Raw genomic sequence first — 20,997 nt, 5'->3', positions numbered from 1 at the left:
CAAAAGAAGGAGGTTTATTGAATAAAATTTTGAAATGTGTTTTATTTTTTAAATTGGGTGTGAGGGTACGATTTATGAAATGAGATGAAGCAAGAACACATTCACCTTAGAAAAAAATAGGCAAATTGACCTGAAATCTTAGAGTCCCGTGCAACATTCAACTCATGTTTATGCTTTCTCTCTACTCTCCCATTCTGTTGCAAAGTACCCACACAAGAGGTTTGAAACAGAATACCAGTGGTGGAAAAATAATCGATGAAATAATTAAATTCGATACCATTATCACATTGTACAACTTTAATTATTTAATTAAATTGTCGATCAACCATAGCAACAAAAGTCATAAACATCTGAAACACTTCTGTTTTATCAACCAACAAGTAGATCCAAATAGCTCGAAAAAAATCATCAACAATTGTTAGAAAATAACGAACTCCACACGACGAAACATGTCGATATGGACCCCACAAATTACAATGTATTTTTTCAAATATTCTAGACGCTTTATTATCACTTAAAGGAAATTTGTCTCTAGGATGCTTAGCATGGAAACACACTTCACAATCATTTGCTAAACTATTCTTATCACTACTAACATGAGGAAGCAACTTAACTACTCTTTCGGAAGGATGCCCCAATCGTCGATGCCACAATTCCAATGCTAACGCTGCCATGACAGTAGACACATGTTGCACCACGTCTGATTTGCTAAAATAGTATAGTCCGTCCCTCCTAATTCACGTTCCAATCAGCTCCTTCAGTGGGTCCTGAATAGTACACATATAAGAATTAAAAAAGATAATAGTGCGTAAATTATCAGTAAGTTGGAGGACGGAGAGAAAGTTGCGAAGTAAATAAGGCACATAAAGGACATGATGTAAGGTGATTTTATCTGACAGTCAAACGGAACCTTCCAAAGAAGCAAACACCTTTTCACTGTTAGGCAAACCAACAGGACAATCGACAGTATGAACATCAAACAACCAATATTTCTCACCGGTAACATGATGAGTAGCACCGGTGTCAATAATCCAAGAAGAAACGTCAAACTTACCATTCAAGCAATTTTCTGGAATTATAGCATTACCAAAAAATCCCATAATAGCCTTTCATTGATCGGAAGTAAAGTGTTGACCCACGGCAGCGGTATTTAATGGTGGTGGAGGAGGTACGTCGTCATCAGTCATGGAAATTTACGATGATGAAATTTTTTTTGGCTCAGATACCATGAAAAGAACTGTACAATCTTGACTCTCCCTTATTTATTCCCCAAGAGAGAATATATATGTGATACAATATTAAAATAAGGAAACTAAATATCTCCTAAATATGCTACCAAATATATAAAGAATTATATGGTAATTATTTCCCTACAAATATGTTACCAAATATATAAAGAGTTATATGATAATTATTTTCCTACAAATATGCTACCAAATATTAGCCACCTTATGTTGAGAATTAAACAATTCATTGTATGAAAATTGCCTTGCTTCCACACAAAGGTTGCTAGAAGATTTGTCCACCATGACTAATAATTCATTATGGATGAACAAAGATATTAATATACATAAAATTATATGTGTCTTCATCCTTCCAAATATTGTGAACTACTAAAGAATACAATGTCCCTTTGCTAATTTTCTTTGGTCATTTGATTGTTTACTACAACTTGTGTTAATATATACAAATATATAAGTCGATCATATATACTTTTTTGTTCATTTAATTTCCTGCTGATTCTTTAATGGAAAATTAGTCAAAATACAACAAATTTCTTTGATTTTGACTTTGTTACTTGTGTTATAGTATAGTCAGATAATCTTGTTTGTCATGGTTGATTTCACACCTTAATAGATGGACAAATTTTCAAAATTAAAAGTTCATAAATATTTAGTAAGTAGAAAAAAAATTGAAAGGAACATTTATACGTAATCCAGAAATTTCTTTTATGAAAATGCACCCCTTGATATTTCTGCTTATGAATCTTTATAAATTTAAATTGCATATTGTTACATCATTTAAGTATTTATGTGTCATGATAAGTTTTGTATTGTTACTCTATATTTAAAAGTATTATAGTTCTAAAAATATTCTTAATGTAAATATGTCACATAAAGAGACCAAATTAAAACACAAACAATTTTATAAACTGATAAAAATGAAAATTAGAATTTACAGTAACTAAGAATCAAAAGTGATATTATCCCTACAAAATAAGTTTAATCACAAACCGATTCTCCCAAAATCAAAATACAAGTACTCATATAAAAAGAACCAAAACAAATCCAATTACTAGCTACTAAATGAAAACACAATTATTGAATCTACAAATTTCAAATTCCGATTTCGCCTTTAAATCTTGAAAATATTAGCAACAGTGTTGCCAAGAATATATGGTGGAGTATGTGTATCTTGTTGGCACCAGTGGACAAAGGCTAAACAGAATCTGAAGTTTATTGAACTTGTCATCAAAATTCATATCTCTTCTTACTTCAATATATTTTCAAATACTAATATAATATCTTAACAAAACTAGTGAGTTCGTCTGAATCCATACCTAATACTGTATCTTCGACCCTGATGGTGGAGGTTGAAGAGGAGGAGGAGGACTCCAATGAATTTCAAAATTAGGTTTTGGTGGTGATGGTGTTGGTATGATTCTTCTCTTGTACCCTCTTAGCTTTCTAGCCACCATGTGTTGAGATTTGAACAATTCCTTGTAGGAAGAATAATATTGGAGGGACCTTGCTTCCACACAAAGGCTACTAGAAAATTTGTTCATCATGACTAAGTCATGGATGAACAAAAATATCAATAGACATGAAATTATATTTAGCCTCATTCTTTCAAATATTGTGAAGTATGAAACTAATAAGTTTTCTCAAAATTATATATTGGTGTTTGATGAAAGAATTGGTTCAATTATTGGATTTTCATATTATAATGTTTTATAAGTTGGTGCTGTGCGTTAATTAAGGATAAAAATTAAAGATTGTTTGAAGGACCATTGTACAAATAAATATTTTCTTTTGTCTATAGGCATTTTTTTAGTTACAACCTTTTTTTTTTATTTGATATCCGATATTTATATTGAAGTTTGATTAAATTTGAATTTACATCAAAAAATCTCATATTAAAGATAAAATGCTTCCTAACAAAGGTGGTACTCTTAAAGTACAACTTGTAATTATAGTTATCCATATTTTTGTTTGTTTTCATGTAGATCTTTCGTGATAGTCAAAATACCGCGTTATTCTTTCTTTGATTAAAGGAATTAGTCCAAAAACTTCTTTTGCATTTGACTTCTCATTATATATATATATATATACTAGATACAATCGCTTAAGTACGGGCTCAATATATGTTATTTTATTTGTCTCAATTTATGCAGCAAAGAAGAAATTAGGATCGTCAATCAAATTTTTTATACGATTTTTAATTATTTTAAATTGTTAATTATTATGATTTATAGTACTTTTATGTAAATTTCAAATAATATATGTTACATTCTGTCCCAATTTATGTAAATACGTATGAAATTTTGAAAGTCAATCAAATTTTTAATATATTTTAAAAATATTTTAAGTTGTTAATTATTTTAATTTATAATACTATTTTTTTGCAATTTTTTTAAATATATAACATACTTAAAAGGAAAGTAAAAAAAATAAATTAAAGCGTAGAAGGTACTAAATATAATTAATAGAGGAAATTGAAGTAGAAGGACAAATTGAACAATTCTCTAACTAATCCTAAGCAGCCCAATATATGTTACTGTATTTGTCTCAATTTATGTGTCTGTCTTCTGATTTTTATATAATTTGAGTTGTTAATTATTATGATTTACAGTATTTTTTATGTAATTTAAAAATAATATATGTTACACCATCAGTCTCAATTTATGCGGCACATATAAAATTTGAGAGTCAATCAAAATATTAATATGTATTAAAAATATTTTAACTTGTTAATTACTATAATTTATAATATAATTTTTTATAATTTAAATATATAACATACTAAAAATGAAAATAAGACAAATAAGTTAAAACAAAATTATTAAGTATAAATAGTGAAAATGATCAAATAATTTATTATTAAAATATTAAATAAAATATTTAATTATGTGAGAAGCTTGGGATGACTAAGCAAATAGCTTGACCCCAAGCTCTTAACATTCTCTGAGTAATATATATATATAAAAGATATTATCTCAAAAATATTAAAATTATTTTTTATTAAAAATTATATAATAATCTTTTCTACAAATATTTTGATTAAATTAATATGTATAAAAAATATTTCACAAGAAAAAATAAAAACAATTACACTATTGGTCTGGATAGAGTCAAACTTTTAATAAATTTCAACCTTTGCGGCTTACGTTGAACTTTGTGCTAGGTATAAATTAAAAAGAAAAAATATAATTTGGAATATAGTATATTTTTCAAGAGGAAAGTAGAGAAATTGAAGGTGCAAAAGTAGACTTTGAACGTTGAACTTAAAAATATTTATTAGCTACGAACAATTCACTGACATATTAGTTGGAGTGTTCACCGATTGGTTTAGGTTGGTATTATTTAAAATTAAAATTTAATTAATTTAATTAATTTTTTAAATTATTAAAATTAAATTAAATTAAATTAAATTAAATTAAATATATATCAATCGATTTGATTGTTATTGATTTTGATTCGATTTGATTCGGTTATTTAGTTATTAACTATTATTTGAAAGAAAGAAAAAAGACAACAATTCGTTCAAAAAGAAACAAATTGTCTTCGTGCCATATTGGATCTTATAATTCTTATACCAGAATTTCAATTATGTTTAACTTCTTGCTTAAACTGTTAGTTAATTAAATGTATTAAACATAAATTTACTAAATAATGCATAAGCTAATATTATTATTACACAAATAAAAAACGCATATGCTCTATTTTTTTCATAAAAAGAAATCATAAAAATGTATTATGTATATATAATTATAAAAAAAATATGTATATAATTTTTCGATTTGGTTCAATTCGATTATTCCTTCATTTTTTATAATAAAACAAAAAACAAATTAAATATTATCAATTTTTGAAAATATAATACCAAACAAAATACAAAATAATTTATTTAATTTAATTTTTTGATTTTAATCGATTTTTACCCAAACAATAAACACCTCTACGTGGATAAAGTTTGTGGCTAGTTCTCACTTCTCTCTCTCTTTTGGCTAAGATAAATATCTCTTTTTCTAATATTTTGAAATCTAGCTAGTTTGACTTAGAAGAGCAAAAAAAAAAAAATGTTTTATTAACACTGCTATTAATTCCCACTTCACCTAACTTCCAACCACCCAAGGGAATATTTTGAGCACATCACTTATCCCACTTTCCAATTTCTAAGCTAATTTGTCAAAGATTCTCATAGTTTATCTTTTGGTTGATTGAGTTGAAATCATGATTTAAAGTTTATAAATATTAAATTTGTCATAAAATTCTAATTTTATTTTAGTTATTGTTTAAATATGTAATCAGATCTCATCTAAAATCAAGTTTATATCATAGTATGAAAAGGTTCTCGGATCTAATCACACCATCACCTATTATTAAAAAGAAATTGCACGATTCATGAAAAAGAAATCAAATCTTTATGTGAGAAGCATATTGAAAATATAATAAAGCAAATTAGAGATGTGATCTCTCTATCAGCTTAGAGCATGCAGATATAAATCCTGGGATTAAATCAATCATCACCACCCATTATCAAAATGAACTTTAAAAGTTTGGCCCATAAACAAAAAAAAAATCAGGCCACCGACACATGAAAAGTAAATTGAGAATATAACTAAGTAAATAAAAATATGATCATTCTAAGTCACACCCTTCAACAGTTATTGTGAACAACTAGATATTTATACATATTTAACGATAAACAAAAGTTATTGAATTCCTACATATCCTTTACCTAATATTATCTAATATTGTAGCTCCGTCCCTTCTCATAATATAAGTCACAATGAAAATAGCTCTCCACTTTATTTTGCTTCTTTTGATCCAAGATTTTGCTTCCTCATGGAAATTGTGCAACATAAACAAGAAGCCCTTAGGTCCTGCAGTTGTGTTTGGTCGTCGACCACCTTACCGGCCACCACCGTCTCCGAGACGTAATCCGCCGATACGTACTTATAAGCCACCGGTGTCTCCACCACCACCACCACCGTCGTTGTCTTCGCTCGTAACGCCACCACCAACTTATCCCTAGCTAGGCCATCTTTAATATGATACTTGATTTTGTATATATTCATATTGTTGAAATTTTGTTTAAATTAAATTAGATTTGTATTTTAAATGAAAGGATGTGTTTTTCTTAAAAGGGTGTGTCCTTTTATTCATTGTTACCATCAATTCTATTTTAAGTCTAACATTCGGTAGATTCCTACATAACTTTATAAAATATTTTTCTTTACAATATTTTTTAAAGAATTATTTTCTACTCCAAAAGATCAAGTCCAAGTTCTTGCTTTTCAATAGGATTTCTTCACTATTTGCTTAGTACAGAAATTCATATGCTTGTCATATCCACTAAAACTATTTGTTTAATCCCATAGAGCAAATATCATTTTCAAGAAAGCGTTTTGCACCTATTTTAAGCCTTCAACTGTGTCTTCTTTGTTCATATTACCAAACCTTCATCTTGATGTTCTTCTTCATATAAAATTTGTGTTCTTGATATATAATTTCTAACACATACAATATGTATTTTTATGTTTAAGTTTGATTAAATAAATGTACAAAAGAATTGTTGGTATTTTTCTCAATCTGTATATCGATTTTACGCCTCGAAAATCCTTCTTGATTTCCTTTTCGTTTTGTTTATAATGTCTTTAACACTTTTTCCCTTTCGAAGTGGCAATTTAAACATTTTTTTAATATAGAATAATTATATATGGTAGTTAATATTGAGCTGGTAAATTCCAACGTCTCCAAAAGAAGAGTTATTAATACAGCGATACTGATGCTAGGATGAATGTGCTCTTATACAAGACTCGATAAATAAGATTAAAATGATTACATTCTCTAGAAGGTGTAAGTAGCATTCATTGAGGATATTAAAATACCAGAGGTCGTTTGAGATGTTTTAGACATATCATGTGTTGACCTACAAGTGCCCCGATCCGTAACTATGAAACTATGGTATGTGATCAAGGTGTTAAAAGGAGATAAGATAGACCTAAAATCGCATAGAAGAAAGTTATCTCAAAAGATCTATAAATTCTCGATATCAATGTTGCAAGACTTAGATATAAAAATAAAATACAATGAAAGAATAAGATCCATATAAGTGATATCTACTCGTTATTATTGGTGTATTTCTAATAAAATGGTGCTTTCCGCATTAAAGTATTTCGTAGTAGGTGTCTCGTTTGAGTCAATGTCACAAATTAATTATTAGTCACATATTTGTCATTTTTGTCGTCCATTATCTTCCACTCCTATTTTTAGATCTACAAAACACAATCAAAAACTCTCCTCTTAACAAAAATGGCCAACTATGATAGAGCAAAAGATCTCAGGGCCTTTGATGACACAAAGGCCGGTGTAAAAGGACTAGTCGATTCGGGGATAGTTCATATCCCCGAGATCTTTGTTACACCGGCCATAACAAAAAATGAGTTCAGTACTCAAAATCTTGATTCATGCTCAAACAACAATGTTCAAATCCCGGTTATAGATCTCGAGGGTATAAATATTGGAGGCGATTTTCGACGTAGGAGAATTGTTGAAGAGGTTGGTGAGGCATGTAAGACATGGGGATTTTTCCAAGTTGTGAATCATGGTGTGCCTCAACATGTTATGGATGAGATGATTGATGGAATCAGAGGTTTCCATGAGCAACCAAATGATATAAAGATGGAATTTTATTCAATGGATCCTATGAAGAAGGTGATGTTTAATAGTAATTTTGATCTTTATCAATCTAAGGTTGCAAATTGGAGGGATACATTAGCTTGTCTCATGGCTCCTAATCCTCCTACTAATGATGAATTACCAGAAGCATGCAGGTAATATAATTTTTATGAAGTAAAACCATTTTCTACTAATACCTTCTTTGATAGAGTAAATATTTGTTGTTGTTACTATTCTTTTTCACATTATTTACTTCTTCACTATTGTATTTCCTTTTCATACCTGCTTTGAAATGCTTTATACTAGAGTCGATCGGAAACATTCTACTTATGCACACAGTCCACTTTCCCCACATATGAAATTATATTGAATATATTTTCTAACAGAGAATATGACTTATAAACTGTACGCCACAAATATGCTTCTATTTTTACTTAAGTTAGTGGAGACTTTTGTGAAGGAGAGAATTTTGTTACTATCGAAACAATGAATAATGTTTGCATTAGAATTTAGAACAGACTATCTATATTATGACCTTCGGGATACAATCCTTCACCAAACCCCACGTGAACGTAAGATGTTTTGTACATTGCACTTTTTAAATTATTTTTAGTTAAGTGGAGAATTTTTTGTGGTTCAATTTTCAAAGATAAGGTATATTTTCCTGTTTCCTTTTTCTGTCTCTCTTTTTTTTTTAGTGAAACAACTTACTCTATCTTTGACTATCGCAAAAATGTTATTTTCTTGAACCCTCAGGAAATTCGCAACCACTTTTCTTTGGTTGCGTACTGAATAAACCCGCTATTATGCAATAGTCCACAAACTACACAGAAAAGATAAAATGTTTGTTTTAATATAATACTCAAAAGATAAGATGCCTACAACTTTTTTCTTTCTATTGTGTTTTGCTTTGAATGTGTGACTATCTTCTTGTTTTGTTTTTTCTTTGTTAGGGAGGAATTACTTCAATATTCTAAGCATGTTAGAAAGTTGGGCCATACAGTATTTGAGTTACTAGCAGAGGCACTTGGGCTGAAGCTCAATCACTTATTGGACATGGACTGTGCAAAAGGCCATTTCATAATCAGCCATTACTATCCACCTTGTCCTGAGCCCAATAAGACTCTTGGAATAACAAAGCATACTGACCCAGATTTCTTCACAATTCTTCTACAAGATCAAATTGGTGGACTTCAAATTTATCACCAAAATCAATGGATTGATATTCATCCTGTCACTGGAGCCCTAGTTATCAATCTTGGTGACCTTTTGCAGGCAAGTATATCTAGCCGGTCAGATTTACTGTTTGTTGTTTTTTAGTTGATATATATAGATTATATACATGAATTATATATTCACCGAGTATTTTAAATGATTGGATGGATGACTATTTTAAAATTGCTAGGGATCTAACTTGATCAGAGGTGGATTTAGAGTGTTAGGAGTGAGTTCGATTGGACACGTTGGGGTGGCTTGCTATGACAGTTTTGGGGCTTTAAATAGCAAAAGTACCTTTCGGCTTTTAGCTAGCGCGCAGTTCTCATATTAGGTTTCAAACGCTTCTTTTTACTTTAGGAATCACCTCTGACTCTATCACTACAAGTTAATATTTTGAATTTATCTCTGACAGTAAATATGAAATATTCTATATGAGTTTAAATTATATACTTTTAATTTACATACTATCATATCAACTTTACCTATGGTAGCAAGTAACCTACCTTATGTTCAAGATTATAAATTTCTATATTAAATAAATGCCTATTTGCAGATATCTTTTGTGTGAACAGATGCTGTAAAAAATATATATTAACGATGTATATAACTTAAACTCATTTTTTCCGCAATATTGCAGCTTCTATCAAATGACAAGTTCAAAAGTGCTGAGCATAGAGTATTGGCAAAAGATATTGGACCAAGGATTTCAATTGCATGTTTTTTCACAACTCAACTTCTGCCATTTGACAAACTTTATGGCCCAATAAAGGAATTGTTGTCAAATGAAAATCCTCCTTTGTACAAAGAAACAACAGTGAGAGATTATGTGTCTTATTACAACTCCAAAGGACTTGGTGCTCTCCCTTCACTTCTCCATTTAAGACTCTAGACTGGAAAAGTGAATAGTATTTTTCACACATCAACCTATACAAGTTCGGTCAGGAGATAGGGAGGATCTGATGAAAGTACAAAATTCCGATTGTTCAGAATATATAAGATCGGTTCTATTAAAAACTGATCGTACTTATGACCAAAAAAAGTCTTCCAAAGAAGCAAACTTCAACGCTCTCCAAGTCACTTACAATTAATTCGAGCTTTTAGGGTTCATTTGGACATGATTTTAAATCATGATTAACGATAAAATAAAATTCGAGATGTGACGAGCTTTAAGTTATCTTGTGATCTTTTATACTATCGTATTAAATAAGATTTTATGTATGTGCGAAAAGATTGTAATGCATGATTTGGTACTTCATGATTTGAATATAATTGTTGAAATTGCTAAATTGTCTAAGTCTTGAACTTTGCTAAAGTATTTATGATTTTTATACAATTAGTGTATATATCATTCGTACGTCGCACCATATTTTAAAATATTTATATTGTAGCTCTTTTCTCTTGTTTTTTAACTCTTGTCTTTTGATTTTACACAAGATAAATTCTGTTATAAACTTTTATTTTTTTAATAGATATAAGAGAGTTTTACTCAAATCGTAAGCACCCCTAATTTTCAATTCTAAGATCGTAAATTCAAGTTGGAGCTCCTAGAAAAGTATTTTAAAAAATAATAAAAAAGAATTGGATTTTAGATAGTCAAACAAAGTAAATTTTGATTGATAATTTATTTTCGCTAAATTTACATGAAAAAATTATAACGAAGAGTATTTTTTTTCAATCTTAAATAATTAAATTTTAATATAATATACTTAATTAATTTAATTTAATTTCAAAAAATAATCAAATTGGTTTTCGATGAAACAACGACAAAAAATTAAATTAATCTTCAAGAACCGAAATATAATAACTACTTTGACACGGATTGCAATAATTTTGTGGTTGGTGTGGAAATAAATATGACACATTTTGTCCTTTTTGTCATCCCCTTATCTTCTACTCCTATTTTTAGAACTACAAAATAATCAAAAGCTTAATATAACCACAAAATTCTCTCTTACAAAAAGAAGAAAAAAATGGTAGACACTGATCGAGCAAAAGAACTAAAGGCCTTTGATGATACAAAGGCTGGTGTAAAAGGACTGGTCGATACAGGGATAGTTCGTATTCCTGAATTCTTCGTTACACCGGCCTTAATAGAAAATGAGTTCAGTGCTAAGAATCTTAATTCATGTTCAGATATAGAAGTTAACGTTCAAATCCCGATTATAAATCTTGAGGATATAAACGGAGATGATTTTCGACGCAGAAGAATTGTTGAAGAGGTTAGTGAGGCATGTAAGACTTGGGGATTTTTTCAAGTTGTGAACCATGGTGTGCCTCAACATGTTATGAATGAGATGATTGGTGGAGTTAGAAGTTTCAATGAACAATCAAATGAGATAAAAATGGAATTTTATTCAAGGGATAATTTGAAGAAAGTGAAATTTAATAGTAATTTTGATCTTTATCAATCTAAAGCTGCAAATTGGAGGGATACTTTAGCTTGTGTTATGGCTCCTAATCCTCCTACTAATGATGAATTACCAGAAATATGCAGGTAAGTTTTCACCTAAATTCTTCTTTGATGATATGATGTAAGAAATTTGGGTTGTTCTAACAAAGGTATATAATTTAATTACTCTCTCCGTCTCAATTTACATGACATCTTTTCATTTTCAAGATATAAATTAGTATATGATCTACTCTTTTTCCTATTCAAAAATCACTCTAATCCCTTTGATTATGTGTTTTCAGATAAAGAATTATTTGTAGATCATGCATATTAATATAAAAAAAATTATAACTTATATAGTATTTTATATAATTTGAATATTTATATATTAATTTTTAAAAATGTAAATTAATTTAAATTTAATATAATTTTAAAGATTAGATAAATTAACTCTTAAGCGAAAAGTGTGCCCAATTGCAATGGAAAAAGTATAAACTATGCAACTTGGGATTCCTTTTCTAATTAATTAGTTAGTGGAGAAAATGTTGTTGTTTTTTTTTTGCTCTTCTTTTGTGGCTTACTTTTTATTAAAGTGAAATTAAATAATTGATTGTTATCTACCTCAAATTAATAAGCAAGTGGTTTCATATATATTTATATATATTTGAAAAGAAAGGGTTTGGTGATGTTGGAAATTCACTTCTCTTTTTAGTAATGTTTTCTTTTTTCCCCTAACGATTCTTTAATTCTAATTTTATACCTGACGTATTTAATATTATAATATTAAAAGATATTTTGGTATCGATTGCGGAGCCAAAATTTTCATTAAGGGATTCATAATCTAAAGAATAGACATACAAATTAGTCGAACGGGATCGATATCTACTATATATACATAAAAAATTATTTTAATTATGTATAGATAGTATAATTTTTCGCCCAAGGAGATTTGACTGAACTCCCTGAACTCAAGGTGGCTCCTCCACTGCTTGGTATATTTGACATATTTTTAATTTAAAACCACAAAATTAAAAAGACTTTTTTATTTTCTTAAACTCCGTGTCAAAATAAGACAAATAAATTGAAACTGAAAGAATATTTATTTATTTATTGTCCTTTTGTTAGGGAGGAATTACTTCAATATTCTGATCATGTTAGAAGATTGGGCCATACAATATTTGAGTTACTAGCAGAGGCACTTGGGCTGAAGCCCAATCACTTGTTGGACATGGAATGTGCTAAAGGCCATTTCATTCTTTGTCATTACTATCCACCTTGTCCTGAGCCCAATAAGACTCTTGGAATCACTAAGCATACTGATCCAGATTTCTTCACAATTCTTCTACAAGATCAAATTGGTGGGCTTCAAATTTATCACCAAAATCAATGGATTGATATTCATCCTGTTACTGGAGCCCTAGTTATCAATCTTGGTGACCTTTTGCAGGCAAGTATATCTAGCCGATCAGATTTATTGTTTACTTTTTTTAGTTGATATACATAGATTATATACATGTTATACATGAATTATACATTCACCGACTATTTTAAATGATAATTGGATTGCATATGTTTAGTCACTAGTGACTTTGATCAGAGGCGAATCTAAAGTGGTAGGATAGGTTCTATTGGAGACATCATTTTCAGCGTAGAGTTATAGACTATTAATATATACGTGAAAAATCATGAGAAATAGTATAAACGTCAAGTTTTGAACCCATAGTTTCAAAGAGCTCAAGATCTTGAATCCATTATGTTTAATTTTTGAATTTTTCCTTGACAGTAAGTAAGCTTCAAATGCTTATTATATGTTTAAGTTATATATACATTTTCATTTGTTTATTGTTGACATCATTTTTCTGCAATATTGCAGCTTCTATCAAATGACAAGTTCAAAAGTGCTGAGCATAGAGTATTGTCAAAACATATTGGGCCAAGGATTTCAGTTGCATGTTTTTTCACAACTCAATTTCAGCCATTTGATAGACTTTATGGCCCAATAAAGGAATTGTTGTCTGATGAAAATCCTCCTTTGTACAAAGAAACAACAGTGAGAGATTATGTATCCCATTACAACTCCAAAGGACTTGGTGCTATCCCTTCACTTCTCCATTTAAGGCTCAACTCGTCCATTTGACACCTCTGTATATATGTGCTTGGAATATTGAATCATTTTTGTTTGAAAAAATAAGCTTGAAAATAGATGGAGTTGGTATCTACTCTTTCATGAAATTGTTGTAGACACGTGATTTTTGATCCATCGTCATTACAAATCAAACTCCTCTCAAACAAATGATATTACAACAGCTCCAATAAGTCTACGGCATTTTTAACTCTTTACAACATCTGTACTCTTGAGTTCTTCATCATGAGTATTTCCTACATCAGGCTCCTTATTAGCTGATGCTTCTGCTTGTGTTTGTTTCAATTCCTCCAACTGCAACAACAATAGAAATATACAAAGTTTACACAACAATAACTATGTCTAAGTCCAAACATGTCAGAGTCGGCTACACGAATACTCACTTCTCCATTTAAGCTCAACTCATTGTCATCATCATACCAAATGAAAATAGAATTAAGAGTAAGTCAATATCTTTATGAATATTAGTACATATAATAATAGTATTAAAAGCCCTCTAACAAGACTAAAATCTATTCTTAACTAGTAGATATCACTTGTATGGATCTTTCTGGTTCATTGTGACCTATCTTTGGCAAAGTCTGCATTAATTTCAAGAAATTGTATATCTTTCGAGACAAGTTCCTTTTACGTGATTTAGGTCTACCTCATGCTCATTTAGCACCTTCATTCACCATAATTTCACACCTACGGACTGGTGCATTTGTAGATCGACACAACAAAAACAATCATGTGAACTTCTAGACAGCTTAAATATTCAGATATTACAGTGAACCAAATCATACCTCCCTGCATCTTTCTTGGTTTTCTTTCGAGAGTTCATTATATCTAATTTGCAGATCTGATAACTCGGCTTGTAGCTTTTCATATTCAGACAGTGATGGACCACCTAATTTTTGCTGGACAAATCTGAGAGATCAGAAACCAAACGATCGTTTAGCATAAGTTTTCTAACACAGAAAGACCCTAAAACAATAATCAGCACAACAATGAGATGCCAAGAAGACGACAACAACACAACCCAGTGAAATCCCACAACATGGGGTCTGGGGAGGGTAAAGTGTACGCAGACCTTACTCCTACCAAGGTAGGACGGCTGTTTCCGAAAGACCCTCGACTCAATAAAAGCATAAAAAGATGCCAAGAAGACATTTGAGCAAAAGCTTTGCGCTTATTAACATGCATGTGTATTTTTGAGATGAAACCATGATGCAATCAGTTTTCCAGCCAACCCCAATATTATAGTTACAAGCTATGTTATTAATCAATAATCATCTACAGCATTTTGCTTTGAAGGACAAAATTAAACAGACACAGTCCAAATCGAAAACAACATGCACTTTGTATCATGGGATGTGACAGAGTTTGATACTTTTTTAAGAATACTTACTCAAGAGCTGAAGAAGGTTTGTCATTCTGCTCGTATAGTGCAACAAGGACTACAAAGACAGGAAAAATGTACAAAATGAGATCAAACTCTTTCAAAAGAAAAAAATAAAATAAAATAAAATAAAAGGTAAGCATCCATACTAACTTAAGAAGTAAGAGACCACCTTTGGTTAGAGCATCAAGAACTCCACTGGCCTCCAAATACTTCCTGAAACCTTCTTTCTTTGCTTCCTTTTCCTGTCCAAAGCACCAAATAAGTGAATTCAACACTGGAAAGGGAGGCATCTATTAGATGACGGCACGAAGCAGATAAGGTAACAAATAGCACTGAAGTTCAAGGTTAAATAGTTGACAGTCTTTGTTACTGAGGGAGAATGTCAAATTCACAAAAATAAATAGAATAAGTCGCTCTCCCATTCTCCGATGTTACATCAAGAGTTTCGTCTCATTACATGAATATGATAGCAAAAACTCGAGTTCAAAGGGGCACCTGTACCACGTCTCATGCACCACCAATTTTTGTGAGCCAGATGCTACCTATCAAGTCATCAGTCCACATTTTTCTCAAATTGATATCATCAATGTATATCACCAAGAATGTCAAGTTAGCATTCACCTTCCGCGATCAACAACATTTCATTGTTAGTCAGTACTATGTTATCGTCATGTCAGCACCAAGGTAGTGCAACGTGATTAGGTGCAACTGGTGACATGCATGTCTTTGTCAACAATCTAATCAAACCAGGGGACATGCATGCCCTCAATTTCATTGACGTTAATACCGAATTTTGGACTATGAGATCTAGTGGAAGGAAGTTGAGCTCAGGTCTTTGGATATTGACACTGGCTGTTCAACATGGGTGGTTAGCAAATGGATAGTACTGCCACTGTCAAATATTTTGATCTCTATGGACATAAGTACATTGACCACATTATAGTCCGACTAGCTCAAACTGTAGCAAAACTATTAACATGGTTAAAACAAACTCATTGAAGTCTAGACGCAGCATGATACTCATTCGTCCACTATGTTAATACAGAGGTGGTCTCAAAATAAATATTTTATCGATATAGGTACTCATATGGATAAAATGATTTGAACCATTTATTGTAAATTGTAAAAAGGGGGATTTTACCCCCTTTATCTAATTTTGAATCGACGAACTATTCTAAGTAAGAAGAGCTTTCTGGATTTGGAAGAAAAAAAACAACTTTGCTGACAATTACATACGGAGTATTTTTTATTTTGTTAGAAGAGTCCTCCAAATAAAAAATATCTTTTTGGAATATGAACAAGGAAGAGAATGTAGGCTTATTATATTCATAAAAAATATGAGAATTTACCTTATGTAATTGAGCGTGAGAGCCAAATGAATCAAAAGACTCATGTTTGGTTCAGGAACTTGAAAATGGAAAAATTCTTAGTCCACTCGCAAGAGAAAGGATGAGATTCAGATGGAAGAATAATTGCTGCTTTTAACTATGTCAAAAAGATTGTTACAACTGAAAACTCAATCAACTAACCACCTTTCCATGGAGTGTGGAGCAAGTGAAAGTCGGTTTCATGAACTAAAAAGGTTATCCGGTGTGGCAAGATGAGTTAAAGAGACTGTTTAGCAAACAATTAACCACTACTGACTCAACCAGAATGTACTTACCTTTTAGAGACAACCCCCCAAGTACAACAAGAAAGTAATCTAAACCCATAAAGGGTAGCCATAACACAGGTTTTTCTTATACATAGAGCGGATATCCTCCTTCCAACAGAATACATCTAGATCTTTTGTTATCTCCTTTTTGTTCATCTATGGATTGAGTAACAGAGATGTTCTTGTATCAAGACTATCAATCCAATCGCAGACCTTAAGTTGGGTATGCAGAACTGCAACTAAACATGCAGCGGACTTCACTGAATAAGCTCAATCCCAGAATAGCAGCTAACTAGTGTTGAAACACTAATCAAACCTAAGAGAAAGATCACGCAAGGTGGAAAGAATGTGTTATATGATTTTTTTTATCAGTAAGAACATGTTATATGTTATGGTGGATCTTACATGCAACTACCATTGAAATTCCTGCGGGTATGCTGTTCACCATGTGACATATGGACATAGGCACATCAACCCTTTTTTCAGTGGAAGCTGCTGGAACTACATTTTTTTTTTGATAAGTTTAGCTGGAACTACATACATACATATAGCTAAAAAGATTCAAATGTTTTACACAATTATACTACTTCAGGTCCCGATGTCACAATAGTAGTGGGTGTAGTTCTGCACTCACTCGCTTCAACAACAACAACAACATACCCAGTGAAATCCCACAAGTGGGGTCTGGGGAGGGTAGAGTATACACAGACCTTACAACTACCTCATGGAGATAGAGAGGTTGTTTTCGAAAGACCCTCGGCTCAAACGTATCAACCCCAAGTAAGAGAAAAACCAATAGATATAGCATAGCGGTTAAAATGAAGAGCAATGTAAATTCTACCAGACAAAAACAATAACAGTAGCAAAATAATGTGATAATCGAAAAGCAATAACAACACAACAATAATGGCACGACTAGACCTATGACCAACCTTAAACCGTCACAAGGCAAAGACAACATTCTACCCCTACTAGCCTTCTACCCAATACGCGACCTTCACTCCCAAAGGTCATGTCCTTGGTCATACGAAGTTGTATCATATCCTGTCTAATCACCTCTCCCCAATACTTTTTTCAGTCTACCCCCACCCCTCCGCATACCCCTAAATCCAACCATTCACACCTCCTAACTAGGGCATAGTTAAATTATCAAAATGAAAATTGTCAACAACCCTTTTTTTCCGATGAAGTGATTTAGAAGAGCATCAAGAAGATGCATAGGTTACAAGATGTGTAATTGAAGCTTACCAAAAAAAAATCTGGCTTCTATACAAAAACTGACAAAGCCAGAGCTAATGAAGTCCAGCAGTTGATCTGGACTATTTACTGGATACAACCTAGACCAGAAAAATAAACTAGCAATACATATAGCCTTTAAAGAATCTATGGGAGTTGAGACCCCATCAAAACACCTATATTCCTTTCTAACCAAATACTCCAAAATGTGCAAACAGGTATCATTAACCAGATACTCTTGATGGATTTATCAACTTTCCACAAACACCAAGACCTGTATGCTTCCCTTACTGATTTTGGAGTGACCCATTTGAGGCCAGAAATGCACATAAACATGCTCCAAAAATCAAAAGGCAACTCCACAATGTAGAAAAAGACGGGCAGGTCTCTCTCAACTTAACAGAACTCCCTTGAATATGTCCCATTTAAGGCAACAGTTAAGTTATCTCCGTGTCCGTGTGACCTATAGGTCACGGGTTCCAGAAGTGGAAGCAACCACTAATGAGCATTAGGGTAGGTTGTCCACATCATACCCCTTGGAGTGCAATCCTTCCCCGTCTTTGCTAACGTTGGATGCTTTGTGCACCAGGCTGCCTTAGTCTTGAGTACAAATATGCACATTGTATATGATCAAGAACACAAATTTAAGTAAGTGGACGCCGAGTACCAGCACATGACACTACGATGATGGACAATAACTTGGTATAAATACATAGATTTATCAAAATTGAAACTTTGTTTACTTCCCAATTAGGGAAAGAGCTCCATTATAGCTTACAATTTACAGTGAAAAAGATGCATTTTTTTTATCTGAACCAAGAACCAGAAATGGGAGGTTATTCTAAGTTGTTAACAACAATGTCAAAGAATTACAAAGAAAACAAAGCTTACCCTTTTCCTCTTTTAGTCTTGAGCACAAATATGCACATTGACTATGAACAAGAACATAAATTTAAGTAAGTGGGTGCCAAATACCATTACATACTCTATTATGATGGTCATTAAATTGGTATAAATACATACAACAACATCAACAACATACCCAGTGTAATCCCACAAACGAGGTCTGAGGTGGGTGGGGTGCACGCAGCCTTACTTTTGAAGGCGGATAGGTTGTTTTCGATAGCCCATCAAGTATGTAAAACAAATACAGTCGAAAAGGTCATGCTGAAAACAATAAAGAAAAAAACAGTAGCACCAACAAAATAATACAATAACTGAATCAAAGTATTGATATAAACACATAGATTTATCAAAATTAAATCTTTTTTAACTTCCCAATTAGGTTAAAGAGCTCCACTCCATTATAGCTGACAATTTACAGTAAAAAAAAGAAACATTTTTTTCTCTGAATCAAGAACCAGAAATAAAAGGTAATCTCTATGCTGTTAAAACAACAATGTCAAAGAAAATGAAGCTTACCATTTCTTTTCTTTTTCTTCTTCAATGGGATTTCAACTTCCAAGCTACTCCAATGGTGAATTTCTTTTGCCCCTTTTTGGTAACAAAGTTAGATCCGGTTCTTTTTTTAAAAAAAAATTAAAAAAAAAGTGTTTCTTCCACGGCTTTGAGATGTAGCTTTAATAAAAATTAGTCGCGAACAATGAAAAGAAAAAACAGTCATCTTAACAAGTATGGCATGTCAATTCAAACTAGGATGTAATCAATCTTGAGAAAATTAAGGAGAAGGTGACTAATAAGTTTTCAATAAAAAAAGGTTTAAATAGAAGAAGAGCATGAATTTTACATATTTTATCGTTTCATGTCCTAATAAATAATGTATGTTATAAAATATTCTATATCTTAATGAAATAAAGCGGAGAGAGTAAAAAAAGGAAAACCAAGGAAGAAAGAATAATGGAGAAGACAATGTAACGTTTTTTTTTTTCTTCTGCTCTAAGTTCTTCATGCCAATATGACATATTTATATAGGAGAAATTTAGTGGGCTGCCCACTTTCAGTGGGCCCCACTTATTTAAATAATTTTGTTTAGTAGACATTCCACATATTCTACTTAACACTCCCCCTTGGATGTCCACGTGTAATGTGCCGCTATAAAAACACTTTACAAGAAATAAGATACATAGTTATTCTGATGTTGTGCCTCGTTAAAACCTTACTAGAAAAAAACCCAGTGGGAAAAGCCTAATGAAGGAAAAAGAGTACACAGATCTGGTAATACGCCTTGATTGCTGCCTCATTAAAAACCTTGCCAGGAAAACCCAGTGGGACAAAACCGTGGTTAAGGAAAAAAGAGTGCAGCGCGTATTTTACTCCCCCTGATGAAAACTTCATTTGATATTTTGGAGACGGCGCATTCCAACCTTATGCCTTAGCTTCTCAAACGTTGATGTTGGTAATGCCTTTGTGAATAAATCTACAAGATTATCACTTGAACGAACTTGTTGTACATCAATTTCACCATTCTTCTGAAGATCATGTGTGAAGAATAATTTTGGTGAAATGTGTTTCGTTCTGTCTCCTTTTATGAAGCCACCTTTCAATTGAGCTATGTACGCGGCATTGTCTTCGAATATAATTGTGGGTATTTTAACATTATTTTCCAGACCACATCTTTCTTTGATGAACTGTATCATCGATCTCAACCACACACATTCTCTACTTGCTTCATGAATTGCTATTATTTCAGCATGATTTGAAGAAGTAGCAACAATGGACTGTTTTATAGATCGCCATGATATAGCAGTCCCTCCGTGTGTAAACAGATAACCTGTCTGAGATCGAGCTTTATGTGGGTCTGATAAATAACCTGCATCTGCATAACCAATGAGGTCTGCGCAATCTTTGTTAGTATAAAACAAACCCATATCAATAGTACCCTTCAGGTATCGCAAAATATGTTTGATACCGTTCCAATGCCTTCGCGTTGGGGATGAACTATACCTTGCTAGCAAATTAACAGAAAATGTTATATCAGGTCTAGTTGCGTTAGCAAGATACATAAGTGCGCCAATAGCACTGAGATATGGTACTTCAGGACCAAGAATTTCTTCATCCTCTTCTAGAGGTCGAAATTGATCTTTTTCCACTTCAAGTGATCGAACAACC

The 20,997-nt window shown here is 31.8% G+C and overlaps 3 protein-coding genes and 1 long non-coding RNA gene across 4 annotated transcripts; 2 read left to right on the top strand and 2 right to left on the bottom strand.

Moving 5' to 3' along the window:
• Window positions 1–391: 391 nt before the first annotated feature.
• Window positions 392–2,962, bottom strand: LOC129871696 (uncharacterized). The gene is made up of 2 exons (XR_008762294.1): window positions 2,561–2,962; window positions 392–767 (listed from the first exon to the last, which is right to left on the bottom strand). It is a non-coding gene; the product is annotated as an uncharacterized LOC129871696 (long non-coding RNA).
• Window positions 2,963–7,371: 4,409 nt separating this feature from the next.
• LOC129870729 (1-aminocyclopropane-1-carboxylate oxidase homolog 1-like) lies at window positions 7,372–10,424 on the top strand. The gene is made up of 3 exons (XM_055945579.1): window positions 7,372–8,059; window positions 8,858–9,179; window positions 9,760–10,424. Exons 1-3 carry the CDS (start codon window positions 7,539–7,541, stop codon window positions 10,009–10,011), a joined length of 1,095 nt encoding a protein of 364 aa, XP_055801554.1. The 5' UTR covers window positions 7,372–7,538; the 3' UTR covers window positions 10,012–10,424.
• Window positions 10,425–11,004: 580 nt separating this feature from the next.
• Window positions 11,005–13,713, top strand: LOC129870645 (1-aminocyclopropane-1-carboxylate oxidase homolog 1-like). Its single transcript, XM_055945471.1, has 3 exons — window positions 11,005–11,616; window positions 12,637–12,958; window positions 13,385–13,713. Exons 1-3 carry the CDS (start codon window positions 11,093–11,095, stop codon window positions 13,646–13,648), a joined length of 1,110 nt encoding a protein of 369 aa, XP_055801446.1. The 5' UTR covers window positions 11,005–11,092; the 3' UTR covers window positions 13,649–13,713.
• LOC129870646 (uncharacterized) lies at window positions 13,705–19,631 on the bottom strand. Its single transcript, XM_055945473.1, has 5 exons — window positions 19,351–19,631; window positions 15,208–15,280; window positions 15,045–15,093; window positions 14,440–14,563; window positions 13,705–13,948 (listed from the first exon to the last, which is right to left on the bottom strand). Exons 1-5 carry the CDS (start codon window positions 19,351–19,353, stop codon window positions 13,841–13,843), a joined length of 357 nt encoding a protein of 118 aa, XP_055801448.1. The 5' UTR covers window positions 19,354–19,631; the 3' UTR covers window positions 13,705–13,840.
• Window positions 19,632–20,997: the final 1,366 nt, after the last annotated feature.

Source organism: Solanum dulcamara, chromosome 10 (assembly GCF_947179165.1).
Source record: "Solanum dulcamara chromosome 10, daSolDulc1.2, whole genome shotgun sequence".
Classification (NCBI taxonomy): Eukaryota; Viridiplantae; Streptophyta; class Magnoliopsida; order Solanales; family Solanaceae; genus Solanum; species Solanum dulcamara.
Note: the sequence above shows the minus strand (reverse complement) of the source record. Positions and strands in the feature narration are given on the sequence as shown.

Bases quoted from the DNA above. Each gene is read 5' to 3' on its own strand.
- LOC129870729 (XM_055945579.1), top strand. From the start codon at position 7,539: ATGGCCAACTATGATAGAGCAAAAGATCTCAGGGCCTTTGATGACACA. The intron at 8,060-8,857 runs GTAATATAATTT...TTTCTTTGTTAG, and splicing joins GAATTACCAGAAGCATGCAG to GGAGGAATTACTTCAATATT. The intron at 9,180-9,759 runs GCAAGTATATCT...GCAATATTGCAG, and splicing joins ATCTTGGTGACCTTTTGCAG to CTTCTATCAAATGACAAGTT.
- LOC129870646 (XM_055945473.1), bottom strand. The intron at 15,094-15,207 runs GTGGTCTCTTAC...CTGTCTTTGTAG, and splicing joins TCTTGATGCTCTAACCAAAG to TCCTTGTTGCACTATACGAG. The intron at 13,949-14,439 runs GTATGATTTGGT...TTGTTGTTGCAG, and splicing joins ACCAAGAAAGATGCAGGGAG to TTGGAGGAATTGAAACAAAC.
- LOC129870645 (XM_055945471.1), top strand. From the start codon at position 11,093: ATGGTAGACACTGATCGAGCAAAAGAACTAAAGGCCTTTGATGATACA. The intron at 11,617-12,636 runs GTAAGTTTTCAC...TCCTTTTGTTAG, and splicing joins GAATTACCAGAAATATGCAG to GGAGGAATTACTTCAATATT. The intron at 12,959-13,384 runs GCAAGTATATCT...GCAATATTGCAG, and splicing joins ATCTTGGTGACCTTTTGCAG to CTTCTATCAAATGACAAGTT.